At 35.1% G+C, this 19,734-nt stretch overlaps 1 protein-coding gene across 1 annotated transcript in view; it reads left to right on the top strand.

Moving 5' to 3' along the window:
* LOC147073411 (cadherin-AgCad1-like) overlaps positions 1-19,734 on the top strand; it is a 70,436-nt gene that overhangs the window by 17,713 nt on the left and 32,989 nt on the right. The window contains exons 9-16 of the mRNA XM_085945646.1: positions 593-789; positions 3,618-3,840; positions 5,113-5,282; positions 6,431-6,609; positions 9,046-9,220; positions 10,444-10,630; positions 14,126-14,264; positions 16,301-16,489. Of these exons, the coding sequence (XP_085801772.1) occupies positions 593-789; positions 3,618-3,840; positions 5,113-5,282; positions 6,431-6,609; positions 9,046-9,220; positions 10,444-10,630; positions 14,126-14,264; positions 16,301-16,489 (1,459 nt within the window). The remainder of the gene's footprint in view (positions 1-592; positions 790-3,617; positions 3,841-5,112; positions 5,283-6,430; positions 6,610-9,045; positions 9,221-10,443; positions 10,631-14,125; positions 14,265-16,300; positions 16,490-19,734) is intronic.

Below are 19,734 nucleotides of genomic sequence, written 5' to 3'. Positions count from 1 at the left end.
TCCCCCGGTGCCTTTCCGTTCTTGAGCCTTTTCATAGCCGATTTTATCTCGGTGTGCGTGTATATGTGCGTAAGTATATACCTACATATAATTCAAATGTAATTCACAAATCTGCGCATGTCATTGTTGATCATCAAGGACGCGATGTCCAAGAACAACGGAAGTAAACTAGACATCGCGAACTCGACAAAAAAAATACAATCCTGTTAAACCTTTTATGGTAATTAATATACTTTATTTCCAACCAGTGAGCTGATTTTTTAATAGAAAGATATTTCCTTTATTACTAAGTTTAGGTAGCTGTTTCTATATACCTATACCCAATGATTCTCCTCGATTTGCCGCCCTTCTGGTAACTGCCGCCCCCAAGCGACGCTAAATCTGCCTACCCCTACGGGACGCCACTGCTTGTTGTACTCCGACGCTGACTGGCATGTTATTGGTTTGTTTTGAATTTATCTACAAAGTGTCTGCGCCTAAAGTCCGCGTATTTTGGGAGTAGCAAACAGTTTTAATATACTATTCGGCACTTTTAAGGATCTGTGTCATGTGTTAAAATCATTCATTTGAAAAAATGTTTTGTTAATTCAAGATGATCGCAACTGAAAAAAAATTGCCCGAGACCCACATCGGTACAGCGACGGTGATTATCAACCTCATCAATTGGAATGACGAGAAGCCTATCTTCACACATGATCAGTACGATGCAACGTTCAACGAAACCGTAGAAAAAGGATATTACGTTGCTACAGTTCTTGCCACCGACAGGGATATTGGGGATCACGTTGTGTAAGTTTTTAATATAATCTAACATTCTTCTTCTTAGCCTTGCACGCAGACACTGACACCAACCGCCATGGTACTAATCATGCTGCTGTGGCGAAGGGAGACTTTTGGAAAGAGTTAGGCTGTGGAGATCAGAGAAAAAGAACACACTTGTTAGGCAACGTTCCCTCTGATTTTTATTTTGTGTGTGCTGATCACGAAAGCATCTGAGCAGTGTCACTCGTCACTCGGTGCGGTAAATTTACACCCCCCCCCCCCACAAACACACACATACAGTTTTTCATTAAAACTTACATTTATAAGGTATTTATTTATTAATTTCGTAATTAACCTACAAAATTAGCATTATTTGCAAAGATTTAATAGCTGCATTAATGGATTCGACAAATTCGAACTAATTTTTACTTCGCCAGCTTTTGGGAATATCTGTATATTTAGGATACATGATTATGAATATATTGTACATAAAGCATAGAAGCATTTATTTATATAGCCAATAGTACATTAACAATTAGGTACACGTTGACTAGATCGCAACTAGTTTTTTTGCGCTCAGCGATCTCAATCTTATTCCTTCGTTATTCGCGTGTTTCCGTCATTATCTTCAAATGTCCACCTCCTTTCAAATTTTTCAATTTCGTAATAGCATCCCTGTGTAATAGCATCCCCAAAAAGACTTAAATGCCATTTTAAAAGATACAACCTCCATTCAATCCACTTCTTTCCAGACGTGAATTCTCCTTGCATATTTGCTGCGGAGATATGATGCATTTGATACAATCATCTGTTTCCGAATAAACAAATATATCACCAATTCTTACTTTTGGCGAATGCATTGAATATGACATTTCTGTTTCGACGATTTCAGAAACCCATTACAATTTAAATTTATCGCAGGATTTCTTCTTAATGATCGCATTTGAAATGTCACATCCACTCCTTTTTGACATTTTTATGGGATAAATTTTCTATAATTAATAAGTAATAATAATAATAATTGTACTGTATTTATGTAACTGTGCAAGCAATCGTATTGTTCACTTGAATTATTACGTACACTGAACACACCTGCAGTTATTACTAAAATCTGGCAATGGAAACATTCTTTTACAATATTTTTGTGTGAGGACTGTGCGGGGAATGAAAACATGTGTGCGGTCACATTTTGGTATGTGTGCGCACACGCGCACACCTTACAGGGAACATTATTGTTAGGTACGGGAAATAAGAAGATAATACGATATTACTACGGATGAATAGGTACTTACTCACTAATGATAACGACACACTAATACGATGGAATTTTAAAAACTCACTGATGTTGGTCTGGACTAGACATAACAAGTTAATATTTTGTAGCAGTCATGTTATATCTTCAAGTATAAGTTTCGTTTTAGTAATTTGTAGATATTTTGTATAATTATGTTGCTCCCTATCTGCCAGTGGCGAAGGATGGAGGTAGGCTGTTAAGATCCGACATAAATAGTGCACAATAAACTTTGTCAGTCTATTTGCAGTATTTTTTTCATTGAACTAAGTTTACAACTTACAGATGGTATTGGTTAGTTTTTTAAAATTCAATTAAACACTGCGAAAACCATGCCATAATAGATAATAGTCAAAAAATAATCTTCTATATTATAATATAAAAAATATAAAATAATGCCGTTAAACTGATTAAACCATACCTACATAATTTTGGATATTTTATAAATAGAATCATATTTTTTATCTACTATGGTTTGGTTTAAGCCGGGCTTAATGAGTTTTAAAAAAAACTAACCACCATTATGACGTGTAATATGACTCATATTTATTTGTATTCATTGTACTAAGAATACAAATTGAGGATGGTGCTGGTTAGTTTTTAAAATTCAATTAAACCCCGCCTAAGCCTAACCATAATAGATTAGGTATGCAATGGGCGATCCTACAAAATAGTGCACACTTTTTCAGTCATACTTATTTGTTTTTGTTTAATTAAGAATAAGTACTGTGACACCCCCGTATGGTCCCCATTTGGGGATGGAGAGGCCCGAATCGGTATCAAATCCAACAAATAGTAAAGCGCTGATTACGAAAATAAATAATAATAATAGAGCCGAGCCGGCAATGCCGTAGATTATGACCGTTGAAATATTGCAACGTCTCCGTTTTTCGACAACGGCTCTGAAAGCGAAACACAAGATGGCGGGTAATATGTTGCAACAGCCAAACAGTAAACACGCGAATTTCGTCTTCCGAAAATAAATTATTAAAAATGTAACTATTATATAATATTAACTTAAATATACCTTGCCGTTTCCAAAACAATTTCGGTGTGTTATTTGTTCACCTCCACATCCCGAATCCAGACGAAAAACCAGACAACAAAATAAAAGTGACAGCTTGTGTTTTCACTTACCAAAATGGAGGGAGATGACAGTACATATTATTACAGATGGTGTTGACTAGTTTTTTTTAAATTAATTAAGCCCAATCATTAATCGATAAAAAATATTATAATAAATATATAATAAATATGTATAGTTTAATGGCATAATTTTAGATATTTCATAGGTACACGAATATTTTTTAACGACTATATATTATGACTTGGATTTGGCAGGGTTTAATTGAATTTTAAAACCTAACTACATTTATTGTAGTCTTAGTTCAATGAAAACAAATATGTTTGACTGACAATGTTTAGCATGCACTATTTATGTTGGATATTAACAGACTACTTCCAACCTTCGCCACTACTACACATGCATGGCAAAATTGTGCTAAGGCATATTATTCTGATAAAGGTTTGTGAATTTGACCCGTTGAATGCTGGATTTTTTCAGACATTCTCTTGCTGGGAGTGCATCGAACTATTTCATCATCAACAGTACCACTGGAGTAATAACCGTTAAGGACAACGACGTTTTTGATTACCAAAGACAGAGTGAAATTATTGTACAGGTGAAGGCTGAGGATACCCTCTTCGACCCACCATACCACATGGTGTATGCTCAGCTAAATGTCACGCTAAAGGATGTCAATAATAAGCAACCGACAATCCGTATGGTCAGTACTATGATATCATTACGTCATTGTTCATTTAATTTTCATTTATTACTGTGTGTATCTCAGAGTGATGATATAGTGTGTACAGGGGCCTTATGTTAGAACTTGCGAGCTGTAGTCGCCCGGTCGACATGACGTCATATGACACCATTGTGACGTATTACCGGAGTGATAATAGCATTCGATAAAATAACGCTACTAAAATAGTGGCGTTATCCATTGTCCCCATACAAAAATAGGTGTTTCAGCATAATAATATCTATGGTGAGCCGTGTGCGTTGGACGGCTTGCCTCGAGCGTGTATTGGCTGACGTCACAATTACGTCATGTCATCGGGTGACTTCATATCACTAGTTAGAACATAGGGCTGCAGACCTTTGTCGCGAGAATACATTATTTTCCCCGCATAGCCAACGAACGACCAACGAGCGTGTCACGAACGATTTCTCGAACACCTTTCACCAAACGGCGATCTGTCACTGCGTTCTCGCCGCACGCATGTCAACCCTTTCGCTTTAGGAATTGTAGAAGCCAGCTGGCAAAAAATGCCCTGCGCGGGCTAGAGGTGGGTACGCTGCGACGTATCGTCGTAGTGGTTTCCGACCTACACTAAACAAATAAATGATTAATAACGTATTTAGCTTATCTGAAACCATTTTTTGTGAGTGATACTTTTAATATTATTATATATTAAATTGACATATTGTAAGGAATAATGATTCGTAAATTGAATATAATAGCGGCATGACTTCGAAAAGAGACCCATAGATGGCGCGGCTAATTGACTGGACACCGCAAGCACTATGTAGACGGATGAGGATTTAACTCTATGTTGACTCCGTAATTGATATGTCTCACAGATCTCGCACAGTCGTACAGTCAGTTAGTTTAATCTGATTGGCTCTGACCCTTTTGATCATACATATTCTCTATTTTGAGACTAAGCACCTTACATTATCGAAATTCGTTTCTAGTGATAAGTGTGGTATCTAGTTATCAAATGTGATACCTACATAAACTGAACTAATCCTTTGGCAAGTTGATCTGGTTATTTGGTCGAGCGAGTCATCTTATCTTGTTAATCTAATTTCGTGTACCGTTTGAAGTATTCTGTGTTATTATTGATTAAATCTCTGTGAACTCTTAATAAATACTAAACCGGAAGTGTTTGTATTTTATAATCAAAACATACTATAACTGTTGACCAACGTGTGACCAAAGTGTTTCTAAGTTATAAATAAATAAAACCATCTTATAAATATAAATTTTCAGCCTAAAAAAACACCTAGTGTAGAAGAAAATGTTCCAGATGGATTTCTGATAACAGATGAGATTTTTGGCGAAGACGTTGATTCAACGGCAAACATTTTATTCTCAATCGATTGGAAAACTAGTTATGCTACAAAACAAGGGCGGCCTGTGAACGAGAATGAATATGTGGGGTAAGATTTATTTTATTGCAACAAATCTATTTTTCCACAATTTGTACGCAAGGATTGAAAATCTAAGCCACACTACTAAGTTAGATTTTTATTCGTAAAAAAATCTGATTAACATTTCGAGTTCGAGTCGAGAGTTTCGACATTCAATACATAATATCAGGGAGCATATAAATCACTTTTCTTAAATGAAATTAAAATATTTTCTATCAGTAAAGAAGAATATGTTAACCACTTATTTCTTTTTAAAAATACAACGCAACCATAAAAAGTATTCCCAAAAAGGTAAAGAAAATATTTGCTGCAGGATTTTTGCAACCTCGCAATAAAATTATATAGCAATAAAAACACTAGGTACAATTATTGGCTTTTTAACAATTTATACATATTTTTAATGAAGTCGGGTTAAAGACGTGGAAATGGAGTAAGCTAAAGCCCCGTTTACATGATTCACTTTTGACAATCATAGCGGAGGAATCATCCCCAGCGTGAACGTATATTCATCAACGGATCATCGAAAGTGATCAACTGGAATCAAAAGTGAATGCAGTTCAACTGGTTCTACTTTTTGATCATTTTGTGTTCACTGTGGATGATTCCAAAAGTTCTGCGCTCTGCGCTCCTGAGTACTGTCATCATAATATATTATTATTGCATTTATTTTTTGTTTACATGTGTCACTGAAAGCGAAATATTCAATTCATTCCAAAATGGCGTCAAAATAGTTTCGTCTGCATAAATAAATTTATGTCATTTCGAATATTAATTCATATACATATTTAATTCAATGATACAATAATTAGCAATTAATATTAAGGTTGGCATAGTGTATGTATCATCAATGAACTTGATCAAATTGAAAGAATGGGACGAACGGTAGGTACCAATCCATATAACTTTAAGAACAGAAGTCTCAGAAGTCACATAACCTACATATTATGATGTACTTCATCTGAAAAAGCTTGAAAAAGCATAAAAAAATCCTGCCAATATAATTATTGCTATTTTTGAACACTCAATGGTAGTTTATGGCAAAGGCTTTCAAAAATGTCCACGGCTAAAGAGGTCCTTCAAACTTATTAGGTCACTTGACCTACGTAAAACTGCCACAGTCAGAATGGATGAATTAAAAATGTTTATCTATTTTACAGATGTGTTGAAATTCAGACATTTTATCCGGACGAAGCCGTGAAAGGAGTGGCGAAGGGTCATCTCGTAGCGAAGGAGATACGGCCTAATGTTACCATCGACTTTGAAATGTTTGAAGTGCTTTATTTAACAATAGTATTGACAGACAGTATGCAGGAAATAGGAGACAACTCTACTGAAGGTAGTAAACTACTCTGCCATTAGATAATAGGTGTATGGTGAAGTTAGGCAAGTACCTCATGGCCCTCACATCCTGAAGCGGGCCCCCAAGCCTGAATCTTTTTGGGCCCCTCTATGTATCGCTCTCAACACTCAACAGTAGTGTTTTCCAAATAGTGTTCGAGATAAAATTAAAGGAATTCGGTGTATTTTTAATGCTTATTTGTATTTTTTAACACATTTACTTGATTTATGGAGTTGTCGACACACAAACAAAACAAAAACTGAATTGCACAACCTCATATTTAAAAAAAATAATAACCCTGAAGGAAAATAGCGCCCGCATGCAACTTTTTTTTGCTATTACAGCAAATTTGTGATGTGTGTTGAACTCATTTATCTGGTCGACCCGCCACGACAGCCCCTCCTGAACTCGGGCCCTCAGGCTAGAGCCCTATCAGCCCTCCCTTGTGGGTATTGATTATCAATGCTTGTGGGGGCCATGAGTTACCTACTCTGAAAAGACTATCCCTTAATTTAAGAGGAAACTTGATTAAAACACAAAAAAATCGCAGGGTTTCAAGGCACTGTTTCTCTAAACAACACCAGCTTATGAATAAAACAAAATATGGTTGTGTCGGATAGTTTTAAATATCAAATAAATAAAAGTGTAAAATGACTGATTTAAAAAAAATGTACCTATTAGTAGGTATACCGTAATAATTACATGTATATTTAGATTTTTTTTAATATTCATTCGCTTTTTAATTAAATACATTAAGTTATCGAGACATTCTCAGTTACTATCTGATCGCATTACTTTATATTTTTATACACGCCAGATACCTATCTTGCGTGGACAAAACATGGCTCGAGTGCCAATGAGGCCTTCCCACGTGAGTCATCGATTCCGTATTTCGTTTGCTATGCTTAAAAATAATTAGTTCAGTATTTGAGTCGTACAGTATCAAAAGTAGAACTGTCGCAAATATATCATGTGCCAAATTATTCTTGTAACCATAATATACAACTAGCAATATATATTCGAATCAAAATCATATCTGTGTGGTATAAAATTGTGATGGAAAATAGGGCTTGGTATCAAAATTAGAACTGTTCAATACTTTGAAAACAAAAGTAGAACTGTTGAATTTCTAATTTCTAAATGTAGAAACATATTTCATGCTATTATAACACTAAAAAACCCAACAAAACGTTTTTCGTAATTTTCTCGAAATGATGAATAACGCACAGATCTACTTTTGATACTATACGACTCATTTGTAGGGATGTATCATGGTCCATGAATGTTTTTTTTATTCGCCAGGTGAAATTTTTATATTATTTTATAGGAAACTATTGGTGAAAATATTGAAGAAGCAACCGGTAACTTTAATATAAAAGTTTTAACAGTGGATATTAGGTAATTGAATGAACTTCTCCATAAAGATTTGAAGTGGAAACCATCTACGACCACGTCTTTCAACTGTTTTAAAAAAATTCTACATCTCCATGACAGCAGATTTTCCAAACCAGTCGATCCATCTGCATAGATATAAAAAATAAAATATTTTGCAGTAGGTACTGACTCTGTCATCTTGAAGGAGAAACTACCTTATAACTCCTATTTATTCCTGTTAATGTTTGTCCGTTTCTTCCCTTATACCAGGGGTATTAAATCTTTTTATACTAACTGCCCACTTTTGTATTTCTGTTAGTAGTAAAATTTTCTAACCGCTCACCGGTTCCACAGTAATGGTGATTTATAAAGTAGGGAAGTAACTTTACTTTCCACATATTTGGATATAAGACAGGCATTTTTTTTATTATGCCATAGGTTTTCATATCCACCACTATCGAATTTATTTTTAATTTCTTCATCATATTATTTAATTTCTAACAGTTCTTCTTGGCAGGTTGTATCAGCCTCTTCAATATTTGCGGTGAAAGGATTTTTCACCCAGTCATACACCTTCAATTTCAAAATATCTTCAAATCGTTCTTCCATTTCCAATTTAAGTTCGTTGAGGTGGCTACTGAATCTGTCAATATCCTTTGGCGCTACATCATCTCTTATAGATGACAATTCAGGAAAGTGATGAAATTCTCTTTTCAAAAGATTATAACGAAGTAGTTCAAGTTTGTCAATATTCTATACTTATTCTATTATATATACATATTTTCTTAAGTTTAAATTGTCACAGTGAATTTTATGAAATCATAATGAAAATGTTTTTAAAACCCCTACTGTCCACCATGAAAGCTGGAACGCCTATAGTGGGCGATAGGGACCAATTTGACTACCTCTGCCTTAGACCAACGACAAGGGTTAATGAGCTCTTCGTAAATAGGTATATAAACGCAAGTACTACAACGATAAAAAGTCGTTTGTTCTTGGTGCCTCATATTATACCTAGATAATAGAATGAACTAATATTGATTTTCGTGGTTTTTTCAGGTACCCTGACTCTAATTATCATCGATCTGAATGACAATGCTCCACAATGGGTGAACGGAAGTTTGGAAACCGACCGCGTGGCGCGAGAGGCAGCTGAGGAGGGTGTGGTTGTAGGATCCATCCTCGCCACAGACATTGATGGGCCGATGTTCAATCAAATTTCATATTATATGGAGTAAGTAGGGGAGACCTGGTTAAATGTATGTGAATTCACAGACAGAGTATTTAGAAGATTTTGTTTTGAGCATGTAAGTGGGTAGGTGGGTAGGTAATGCAATGATTCATAGAGGTTTTGTAAAACATAATAAAAATGATAGCAAATGTATTTTTAAGTTTTAAAAACAATGCATGTATCTGACAGTGATTTCCTTTCGCTTTAAAGATTAGCACAATAATTTACCTGAACTAGTTTTTATAATTTTGTAAGTGATAATATTATGTTAGTTATAATAATTAATAATTATAGATTGAAACGTAAAACAAAAATATTATAATTCAAAGAATATTATCAGTAGGAAAGATCAGATAAGTATCGTATTGAATTCTGAAGAGAAAATGTCTAATTTGCCGCTCGGTAACATGGTGGCTCTTGACTCTATGACAATTAAGTTGTGATTATATTGAGAAGCACGTCGCGTACTGTCACGGCGACACATTTAGTCTATGGTTTCGTCATTTTGCATAATATTTTGAACGATCACCATCTCTCTAAATTCAATGATGGAGGGTGCCAACTCAAATGTATTAAGATTTTGAATTAAGTATTATTCATGTTAATTTCAATCAATTTGAATAGTTTCTACGTGTGCGTATGTTAAAATTACTTGCGATATTACATACATAATATTTAGAACAGAACGTTCACTGAGTCATGCAGGTGTCGATGCAATGCGGTTCAACGTGAGGTGACCTGATTATTGTTCTGGTGATTTCGACAGATTTTGCTAACTGACCATGTTCGTTTAAATGTTCAAAATGTGCTACGGGATGGGTTCATCAAAAATTAAATTCGCCTAAAAAGAATGCTAGTAAAATAACAAAAACTCTTATTATTGGTTATAGAAATAAAGTTTACGAAATGTCATTAATATTATGTTTTAGCATGCATTCGTATTAACTTTTAAGAGAAATATGCACCTAACTCATATTTTTTTCTTATAACCCAGGAAATTTCCACGAGACAGAGTGGTTGTTTCTAAGCTTCTTTTTCGACTTTAGAGCACTATAAATATTGGCAAACAGGTGAAGTAGGAAAACTTCAGATGAATAATAGAACAATCGAATCATTCTTTTGATGCCAGATGGAATGTGATTACTCAAAGAATTATTTTCCTCTTATGGCTATGTAGAAACGAGGTAACGAACTAACTGTAAAATGATTCCTAATTCTGTTCACAGACCACGAAATGGTACTCCTCCGGATTTATTAAAAATCGACAGGAAAACTGGACAAATAGAAGTACAGAATGATCGAGCTATCGATGCTGACATCCCACCTAGGTACTTCTTGTATTACGACGTCACTGCATCCGATTGCCTGCCCGATAACGACACCGAAATTAACTGCTTTAATACAGGTGGCGAGGTACGAATATGATTATTATTTTCAATATGATCAGTAATCACTAATCAGTGATCACTGATCACATATGACAATGTTCAGATACATTCATGCTGTTGTGGCTAGGGATTACAATACCGGCATTTCAAAACTGGTATCCCAGTATTTTTCGATACCGAAATATTGATATTTAAAAGAGATTTTTACATATTATATTTTTTGGAGTGAATACCAATACCAAAATACTGGTGGTTGGGCCATTTATGTTCCCATTCCACTCCTTATCTCCTCACCCACCTCCTAATCCCCAGTGTTATTGTTACCACATAACCAATAAGCAATTACGGATCATGAGAGACGGTGTTACAAGGAACATGCAGTTGCAACTCGACAGCGGGCGTGTGCGGGCTTCTAATAGCTTTCCGTCGCTGAAGTGATTGACTCAAAAGATACAGACTCATTCAGAATCTATCATCATCATTCATACACCCTCACATATAATCCATAAAACTGTGTCACAAAGTGCGGGAGTGTACGAACCGGGTGACCCAAAACAACTATACCGCGAGAGCGAAAGTTGAAACCAGACCACGGAGCCATCATACAATATCATCACAAAGGTCAGTGTCTACCACTCTGTTCTATCACCCCCACCCCTAGATCCGACCTCCTCACCTTCCCTCAAAATAATTACAGTCCACTTAAAAAGCTCAACCAACTGGTATTGGTATTTTCATTCGGTATTGCAATCTCTATAATTATGGCACCATAAGCATAACTCACTGCAAATAATAAATAATTTAAACACGTAATTCCATTGTCTGATACTTGAAAATCAGATAAGTACATGATAATATAGAAGATTATTCACAAGAAATTTTGGAAAATAATGCTGATCAATGATTTTATTATTTATTCCAGCGCATCTTATACACAAGACTGCTTTTGGTCGCTATCTAGAGTAGGAAAGTATTCAAGTATTAGCATTATTATAACAATTACAATAAGTTAGTTGTAATTGTTACAACTTTTGTGTTGTTGTAACTGTTGTGTAATTGTAAGTGTTAATATTTCGATACTTGCCTACCCTATTATAAAGCAGTCTTGTCTATAGAATATTATGCGCTGGTAGAGATATTAACAGTACATTTAGACATTAAGTACTTCGATTTCGTATTTATTTTGAGTTTCATTTTTTGATTTTTTAAAGCAAAATTCAACGTATGCTACTTAGACAAGTAGTAGGTACCTACATTTGGTGCAATAAAGCATTTTGAAATGACTTGTCAAATAGTTGGATAATATTAAATTATAAAGATCGTAAGTGACTTCAAAATGTTCTTCAGACAGATGGGCACGGACATGAAAATACTAATTTTGGTTAGAGATTTTTAGAATGAGACATATTGTTTCGTTTGTACATATTTCTCTAATAAGATAAGATGTGATATTATAAAGGTAGCGTCCGTGAATTTGAGTTTAGACTATTATAACTAGATGGACCTTTATGAACTTTATGAATATATGAACATGAAGTATTGTATCACTTTTTCAGACATTTCTGGAATGTGTTTATTTTGGTTGAATTGGTAGCCACAGAAAAAATATCTTTTTTGTGATTTTTTTAAAATCATATCCGATACTAAAGATCTACCATCATAAATTGGCATTTCAGCGAGGGCGCTAGTATGACATTGAGAATATTACTATAACTAACAAAAAAATGGTAATTTATAATTTTTTATTGGTAGTAGATTTCTGTACAAATATTATGCAATCCATAATTCGAGAAACATGTTGTAAAATTAAATGGCATTTGTAACAAATTTATCCTCGATAGACAATTTTAGTTTCAAATTCAACCGGCTGCCAACTTACGATGGTAGATCTTTAATGCGTCAATGACATTGGGCTACTTTACAAGCTGTTGGCGAATTTAAAAGCGGGCGATTCAGCTATTGTGATGATGACACACAAAATTTTCCATTCGCTGAGAAGCCAACAAGCTAGCGACTAATTTGACAGAACGTAGTTCGTTTTTTTACCGGGAGGTTGCTACTACGCTCTACTGCGCAGACGCAGTAGGCCCACACGCCGGCGTGTAGCGTGTAAAGCCGGCGCTCCATTGGCACGCAACTACACATTAGAAAATGAGAAATTTATAAATTATTTTTTTATTTGTATTTATGAAATTCATAAAAGAAAACGTAAAACTTGTGTTGTTTTCATTGGTCTATTATTTTATGCAAGTCTACATATAAACAACACAAAATTGTAGGATTATCGGAAGACATTTCGATAATCGCAACTTTTGACTTTTGGCAGCTCGACTTTTTTATTCGCTGGCATAAAGTTGACCGGCTTTCAACTTTTCTCGGTAGATTGTTTACAATCTGCTTGTTAGATTGTTCGATGATGACACTGAACGACTTTGGAGGCAGATTGTATATTCGCCAACAAGCAGGTCGTAAAGTAGCTCAATGTCATTGACGCTTATGAATGAATAATATTAGCCTCCACAGGGTTTATTTTTACGAAAAATGGATGATAGCGACTTGCTCAACATATAGGGTCCATACTCTAGTCAAAATATATATTGAAAAAGAGCATATGAATTTGCCAGACTCGGGATCCAGGAGAGAATTCACAGATAGCATGAGGTCATCCTTGAAAATGTTACAACTATATTGGGAACATTTTATTCAGCGTATTAGCGAAGTGAGTCGGAGAGTTTGTGAACGTAGAACTACGTTTATCAGCGATTGTGGTTCTGGTCGAAATTGGTGAAAAACAAGTTTTCTGATTTAGTGTTAATTGAATGAATTTATAAAATATAAGGTTAACATCAGGATCATCTGAGATCTCACAGAGTTAGTCGGCTCTCACATCTAAACTCGCCTCGTGTGCCGCACAGCCATAAATCAAACGAACGGCGATCCAGTGTTGCTTGTGAAGACCGCGCACATCTACCTAGCGACAGTCGCGTGTAGCATTCGAAACGTATAGATAGATATTTGAATCGGCGAGCTGGTATAGCAATGATCAATTCGTAGGTGTTTGTATGCGACCTGGCGTCTTCGACTCGGAGCACGAGAAGCATACGATTGCAACAGCAGATGTTTTTTTCAAACGAAACAGTCGCATTCGACCAAACTGCGGAGCTCCATTTGGCAACGTGTGTTTTGCGAATTACGATGACGTCACATCGACGTATTCGAGGCGTTGTAGGCGAGATGACTTTTGATGTGCGAGCTGGCTTATGCGTAAAAAATGGCCGCAGGAACGCTGTCGTTGAGACATGTTTTTTTCCCACTCTAGCGAACCTTGAATGTTCGACCGGTTTCGCTATGTTAATGTTTTCAAAAGACATAAGCGACTGACTTGATGAATTGACGAAGCGAAAAATTTATTTTGGATATCATTACCGAGTGGTTCTTTATGCCTAAAATACCCACCTTATTTAAAATTGATTAGGGTAATAATACAATCATGCTGTAATCCTCACCCTTTCACTTTCAGATGGTAATCAGCGTGATTGATACAAACAATAAAACACCATTTACTCTGGATGGCGAATTCAATAACACAAGAGAAATTTATGAGAACGCAACCAATGAGGAAATTGTAGAAGTGCTATCAAAGGACATCGACAGAGATCGTAAGCAACATTTTAATATTATTACTTATTAGTATTAACAATAAATATAGGCACCAAATAAGACGTGTAATTCTCGTTGACTTATCTGAGCTTTTAATGGTAGTGCCTGCAACCAATGACATTAATAATAATAATTAATAATGTCATTGCCTGCAACGAATCCAGTCGTCAGAATCGGTTATATGTAAATTGTACGTAAAACATTTCACCGTGGCATAGTTCGCCGTGAGCTTTCTTATCGGAAAGAGATGACCGTATATTATACGGTCTTCAATATTATTAGATTTAATATGAACATTAATTCAATTTTCATAGCTGATTTTGGCAAATTTCATGAATTCAAGAATAAAAACCTAACCTAACATTACAAATAATCCAGTATAAATCAGCTATTTTCAAAATTTATTTGTTGCTGGTTTCCTGTAAAGTGTAAACCGACAAGAACCGTATTTTATTTAGACATGAATTTTATGTCAGTACTATACGGTCCAAAGAGGTTGGACGGTCTTTAATATACGGCCATATATTTCCGATACAGCATTTCACAGTGAAGTGTGATACGGCATACTGCATACGTACAAGTTTCCGGACACGGTCAGATTCCCTCCGAGGAACGAAACAAATACAAATTATTTAATAATAATGACCATGTCCGATCCTAATAAGTGTTGAGGTTTGTATTAACAGATTTCTGTTTTTACGAGAAATGGATGTCAGCCACTTGCTCAACCTATTAGGTCCATACTGTGGCTCAAACACAAATTGAAAAATAATATGTGTATTTGCCAGATCCAGGATTCGAAACTGGGACCCACGACGTTATAGGCCGACGCTTAAGCCGCGCGGTCATCATGGGCGTGGGCTTACAAATTATTTAGGCGAAGAGAATATAATACTTCTTCTTCTTTGTCAAAACCTCATGACTGAAAATCATGAGCCGGATGATTTGGCTGTCGAATAGCTTTCTTAAAAGGTCTCCCCACTCCCCCCAGCATTCTACGGCATGCATGATCACGTGACTCTCGTGAATTAGTGAAATCATCAGGAGCATCCGATGTTTGCTGTAATATTCAGTCACGGTATGTCTCAAAGATAAGACCGCGCGGACGAGACAAACGGACACTAACGATTCTAATAATTATAACCGTTAGGGCACGTGCATTCGATAGCCGCTTATCAGTGTGATATGTTGCAATAACTCGTAGGTGAGTACCGGTGTATATAGCTGCAGGCTAGGTGTTCAGCCGGAAAAATACGTGGGCCCACGGGGTAAATGCGGAAGTCAATAACATCTGCTAAAATTTGTTAAGAAAGCAATAAATATTAATGATCATGAGCAATTTTTCTGTGTGCGCACGTTATTAATAAATTGTTATGTATTAGTGGAGTAATAATAAAACCCAACGTTTTACCTAAGTAGACTTCACTTCATAACTTTGCGCTCCGGCTCTAGGATGACAATGGTGTTATTTTAAAAATATTTTTTTTACATAAATGCTTACTCGTAGGTATTATCTATTTATTTATTTATTACTACATATTATATTATTAATACAAGTGAACATCATTTGATCTAATTATATGCGAGGTAATCAGACAAAGATGCGTAGGTACCTACCTATCAGTGTAGTAAAAAGTGCAAAGTTATACAAAGTGTACACTTTCCCTAACTACATTATGTTGATATGAAAATAAATAATTTATATTAAATTATCAAGTTATCAAACATGCCAACACTTTTATCGATAGTCATACAATGAGAAAAGAATCCGTAATCTCTTTGACGATTACGTGTTTACGGATTGTTTATCACTGTTTTATATTTAAAGTTAAAGTGTGTTTAATCCCACTTAAATTTAAATCCATTAGAATTTGAATTCAAATGCCATCAAGTACCTTCGGTCGATAGTATCGATTGAATTTATTCTGTGATCATAATTTCACATCAATTTAATGATCACAAACATCCTTTCTTTAGCATAAAAACATTAAAAAGTGTAGTACATACTTACACAATTATAAAATTATAATTTCAGCTATGTACCATGATATCGCTTTCTCAATCAACACCAAGGAACATCCTACATTGAAGAACTTGTTCTCTGTGAAGAAAAATGGATTAGTCTACGTTGACTTGAAAGAAGGAGAAGTGTTGGACAGAGACCACGGCGTGACATTTCACATTATTTATCTCAATCTCCAAGATAACTTTAACCAGGAAGGCGGTGAGTTGATTGATATACTTACTACTATCTTCACATTAAACTTTTTTACACACTGTACAGCAACTTAATCCGGCTGGTGTAGACCCGATCCTCTTTTTGCACGGAGGGATACGCTCCAAATACTACCGCGCAAAATAAATCCTTGTTAAAAAAGATAGGGTGACCATACAAAAATGGTAGATAGGATCATTTACTTAAAATCAACTCAAAATACAAAATTCTTGAACACAAAAATAAATCGAATTTATTTTATATTTATACACAAAAATATATATACTTACATAAAAATACATAGTTTTCGATTTAAATTAAATTTAGCACAGATAAATATATCCATTCAGTGTCGCTGCTTGACAATAAACGTGGCTATTTACTGCTGTTTTTCGCTGGAGAAAAATTACTCATTGCTGAAAATATTTCATGACGCTGACGCCGAAGCACGCGTTTCGTATCGAACCCGAAGTGACTGACTAGTGACGCCATGAATGTGCGTATGTATGTCTAGGCGGCATCCGGTGACAACATATGTATGCACCAGTGGCGTGCGGTCCATTGCAATTCAATTTTTTGATAAAATATGTACATACATAATATGTATTTTTATTCTTATATTTTTAAGCCATGTTAAAGCAAAAAAATGTATAAATAAAAAATAATCGGTACTTTTTCTAAACCGTGTTATTTCGAAATCGTGCAAAGAAAAGCCGTGCAAAAAGAGGATCGGGTGTACACAGTTTCTTTAGAAGGTGGATTACTTTGATTCCTTGCAGTATTCGAGTCAGCCGGTTAACCACGCAGAAAGTCGATAGAGTATAATAATATGCTTCATAACTTTGCACTCCGGCTCTAGGATGTAATATATTATTCTAAAAATATTTTTTTTTACATATATTATCTGTCTATTAATTTATTACTACTGTGTCGAACTCAGGATTCACAAAAAAAATTAGGTTAAATGAAAAGTCTTTTTCTTTTGTTTTGGTTATAATTTATATTTTCAGTGATTTTCTTTTCTACATACTTAATGCTAATAATTGAAACAATAGTTTATTTTTGGCGCCGAGTACACGAATTTGACTTGCGTCCACTCGCAACTCGTGTTTCTTCCGACTGCCTCATTAAATGTTTAAAAATTCTCGCGTGAGAGTACAGTCACTACAAAAGAACTTTCATGCTAACTCTCTTCCACTCTTACATCTTTTACACCCATCTCTTTCAAACTCATAAAACAAAATCATACATAGATTTACAAACTATTCCTATTACTAAATTAATTACAATTTTAATGGTATAAATCTTAATATTACACTTAAAGCAATTAGTTTGAAATTTTATATCTAGGTACATACTATAATTAGCAATCTAAATCTAACATATTCCTTTTTATCCAGATAGCCAAGTGATACGTCATAAGTCTTTCATATTCTGTTAATTGACTATGTGACCAAGCTGCACGCTTAGGCCTAGAAAACTTTATTCCGGCTCCCCATTGAAGACGGGAAGTCCAGGAGTATGTCACTACATATATTAATACAAGAAAATATCATATTTTGATCTAATTTTATGCGAGGTAATCAGGCAAAGAGACGTATCAAAGAATGTATCAAATCGTATATGACGTATCAAAGGACGTAGTAAAGAATGCAAAAAAGTGCAAAGTTAAAAAATGTATACCTACTCTACCTGGCACAAATACGCGACTATGGAAATTTCAATAATAACAAAATAAAAATCGACGGTTCACACTTATTTTTCAATAGCTAAATCTTCGCATACTCACTCAATTAGGTATGTAAAAAGAACCACGTGCATAAAAGTGGACGACAGCGTGTCCAAACAAAAAGTTTCAATACTGTCGCGTGTTCGAACACACAATAATGTTGTTTTATATCGAAACTAGATTCGATAATTATTTACCTGCAATCCCATTGGATGTAAAAATAAAGCAAGTAGGTACATATTTAATTATTTTCACAGACTGCCGTAGATCACTCTTTAGTGTTTAGATCAGCCTTTTTTGAGCCATGCTCCACTTCAACAATCTCCTTATCAAAATTTCATAGTTAGAGACCGACAAGTTTACCTTACTGTTTTTAATTTAACTTTCGTAGTAAGTACCTATGTATATTAGGTGTATTAGATTGACAACTCGGAAGAAAATTAGTGCAATCCTTGTGCTTGATGTGAGCTGCAAGGAGTTTTTATGTAAGGTACTAATTTGGTCGATTTTAATCTTAAATCTCCACAGTTTGTGATATCAAAACGATTTCTTGTTTTCAGTAACAAATCATTTTGAGTGGTAATGCGCCGCATTCAAATAAATATTATGATGGGAATGGCCACAGTAATTTTCTCAGAAAGTCATGGTTGCAATATCAAAAAAATATATTCGAAAAATGTATCAAATGTGATTTGTTTTTTGCCCCCCTGCTTAGAGATAACCATTTAGGTATATAAAGATTTTTTTATGTATTAGGACAGTCGCACATTGCGACGGCTAGACGTTATCACAAGTTGTAGATCAATGCTGGAACATTTTGGACATGTGCATACACGTAACTTACCCGGAGCGGAACTGGAAAGACAGGCGTGCGATAGGTACACGCTAGTTTTGTCGCCTGATTGCCACAATATGTCCAAACTGCCCTAGCATTAAACATTTAACCTGTGACTTCTTCGTAATATGAGCGACTAGACTAAAACATACAATTCTTTATATGGCTCTCGGTGAAGATCTTTCCTACAATAAGTGATCGGTACTCGTACCGTGTAGTGTACCTACAGACAGATTAAGAGACTTACTTTATTTTGTCTCAAAACTCGCAAAGTACAATAAAATTTTACTCATTCCTAGTATGTCCACTTTTTTATTACATTATAAATATTTGTATCATGTATTTTTTTTTCAAATAATCAATACACTCACACACACTATTGCATGTGCATAATGCGTGTTTCATTTTCGTAGGATACGCACACATTCAAAATACTGCATCAAAATGCATCAAATCGAGTATTGCCTATCGGAATTCTATTTATTATCTGTTCTGTGTGCTCTGTATGTATCTCAACACGACGTGCAACATAGAGTCTACGTGACGCTGCAACATCAGTATTTCATATCGCATCGGGTGTTTCTTGTAAAAAAAATGTGACCTGAGCGCATATTAAAAAAGATACCTACATAAATATATTTCGTATTTTTTGGGTATCATGAAAAAAATACTACCCTACATTAATGGCGC

This window comes from Rhyacophila brunnea, unplaced genomic scaffold, assembly GCF_057557595.1.
Source record: "Rhyacophila brunnea isolate RB1 unplaced genomic scaffold, BYU_Rbru_1.0 scaffold_18, whole genome shotgun sequence".
In the NCBI taxonomy this organism is placed as follows: Eukaryota; Metazoa; Arthropoda; class Insecta; order Trichoptera; family Rhyacophilidae; genus Rhyacophila; species Rhyacophila brunnea.
The sequence above is the reverse complement of the archived record's forward strand: the minus strand, read 5'-3'. Positions and strand labels throughout refer to the sequence as shown.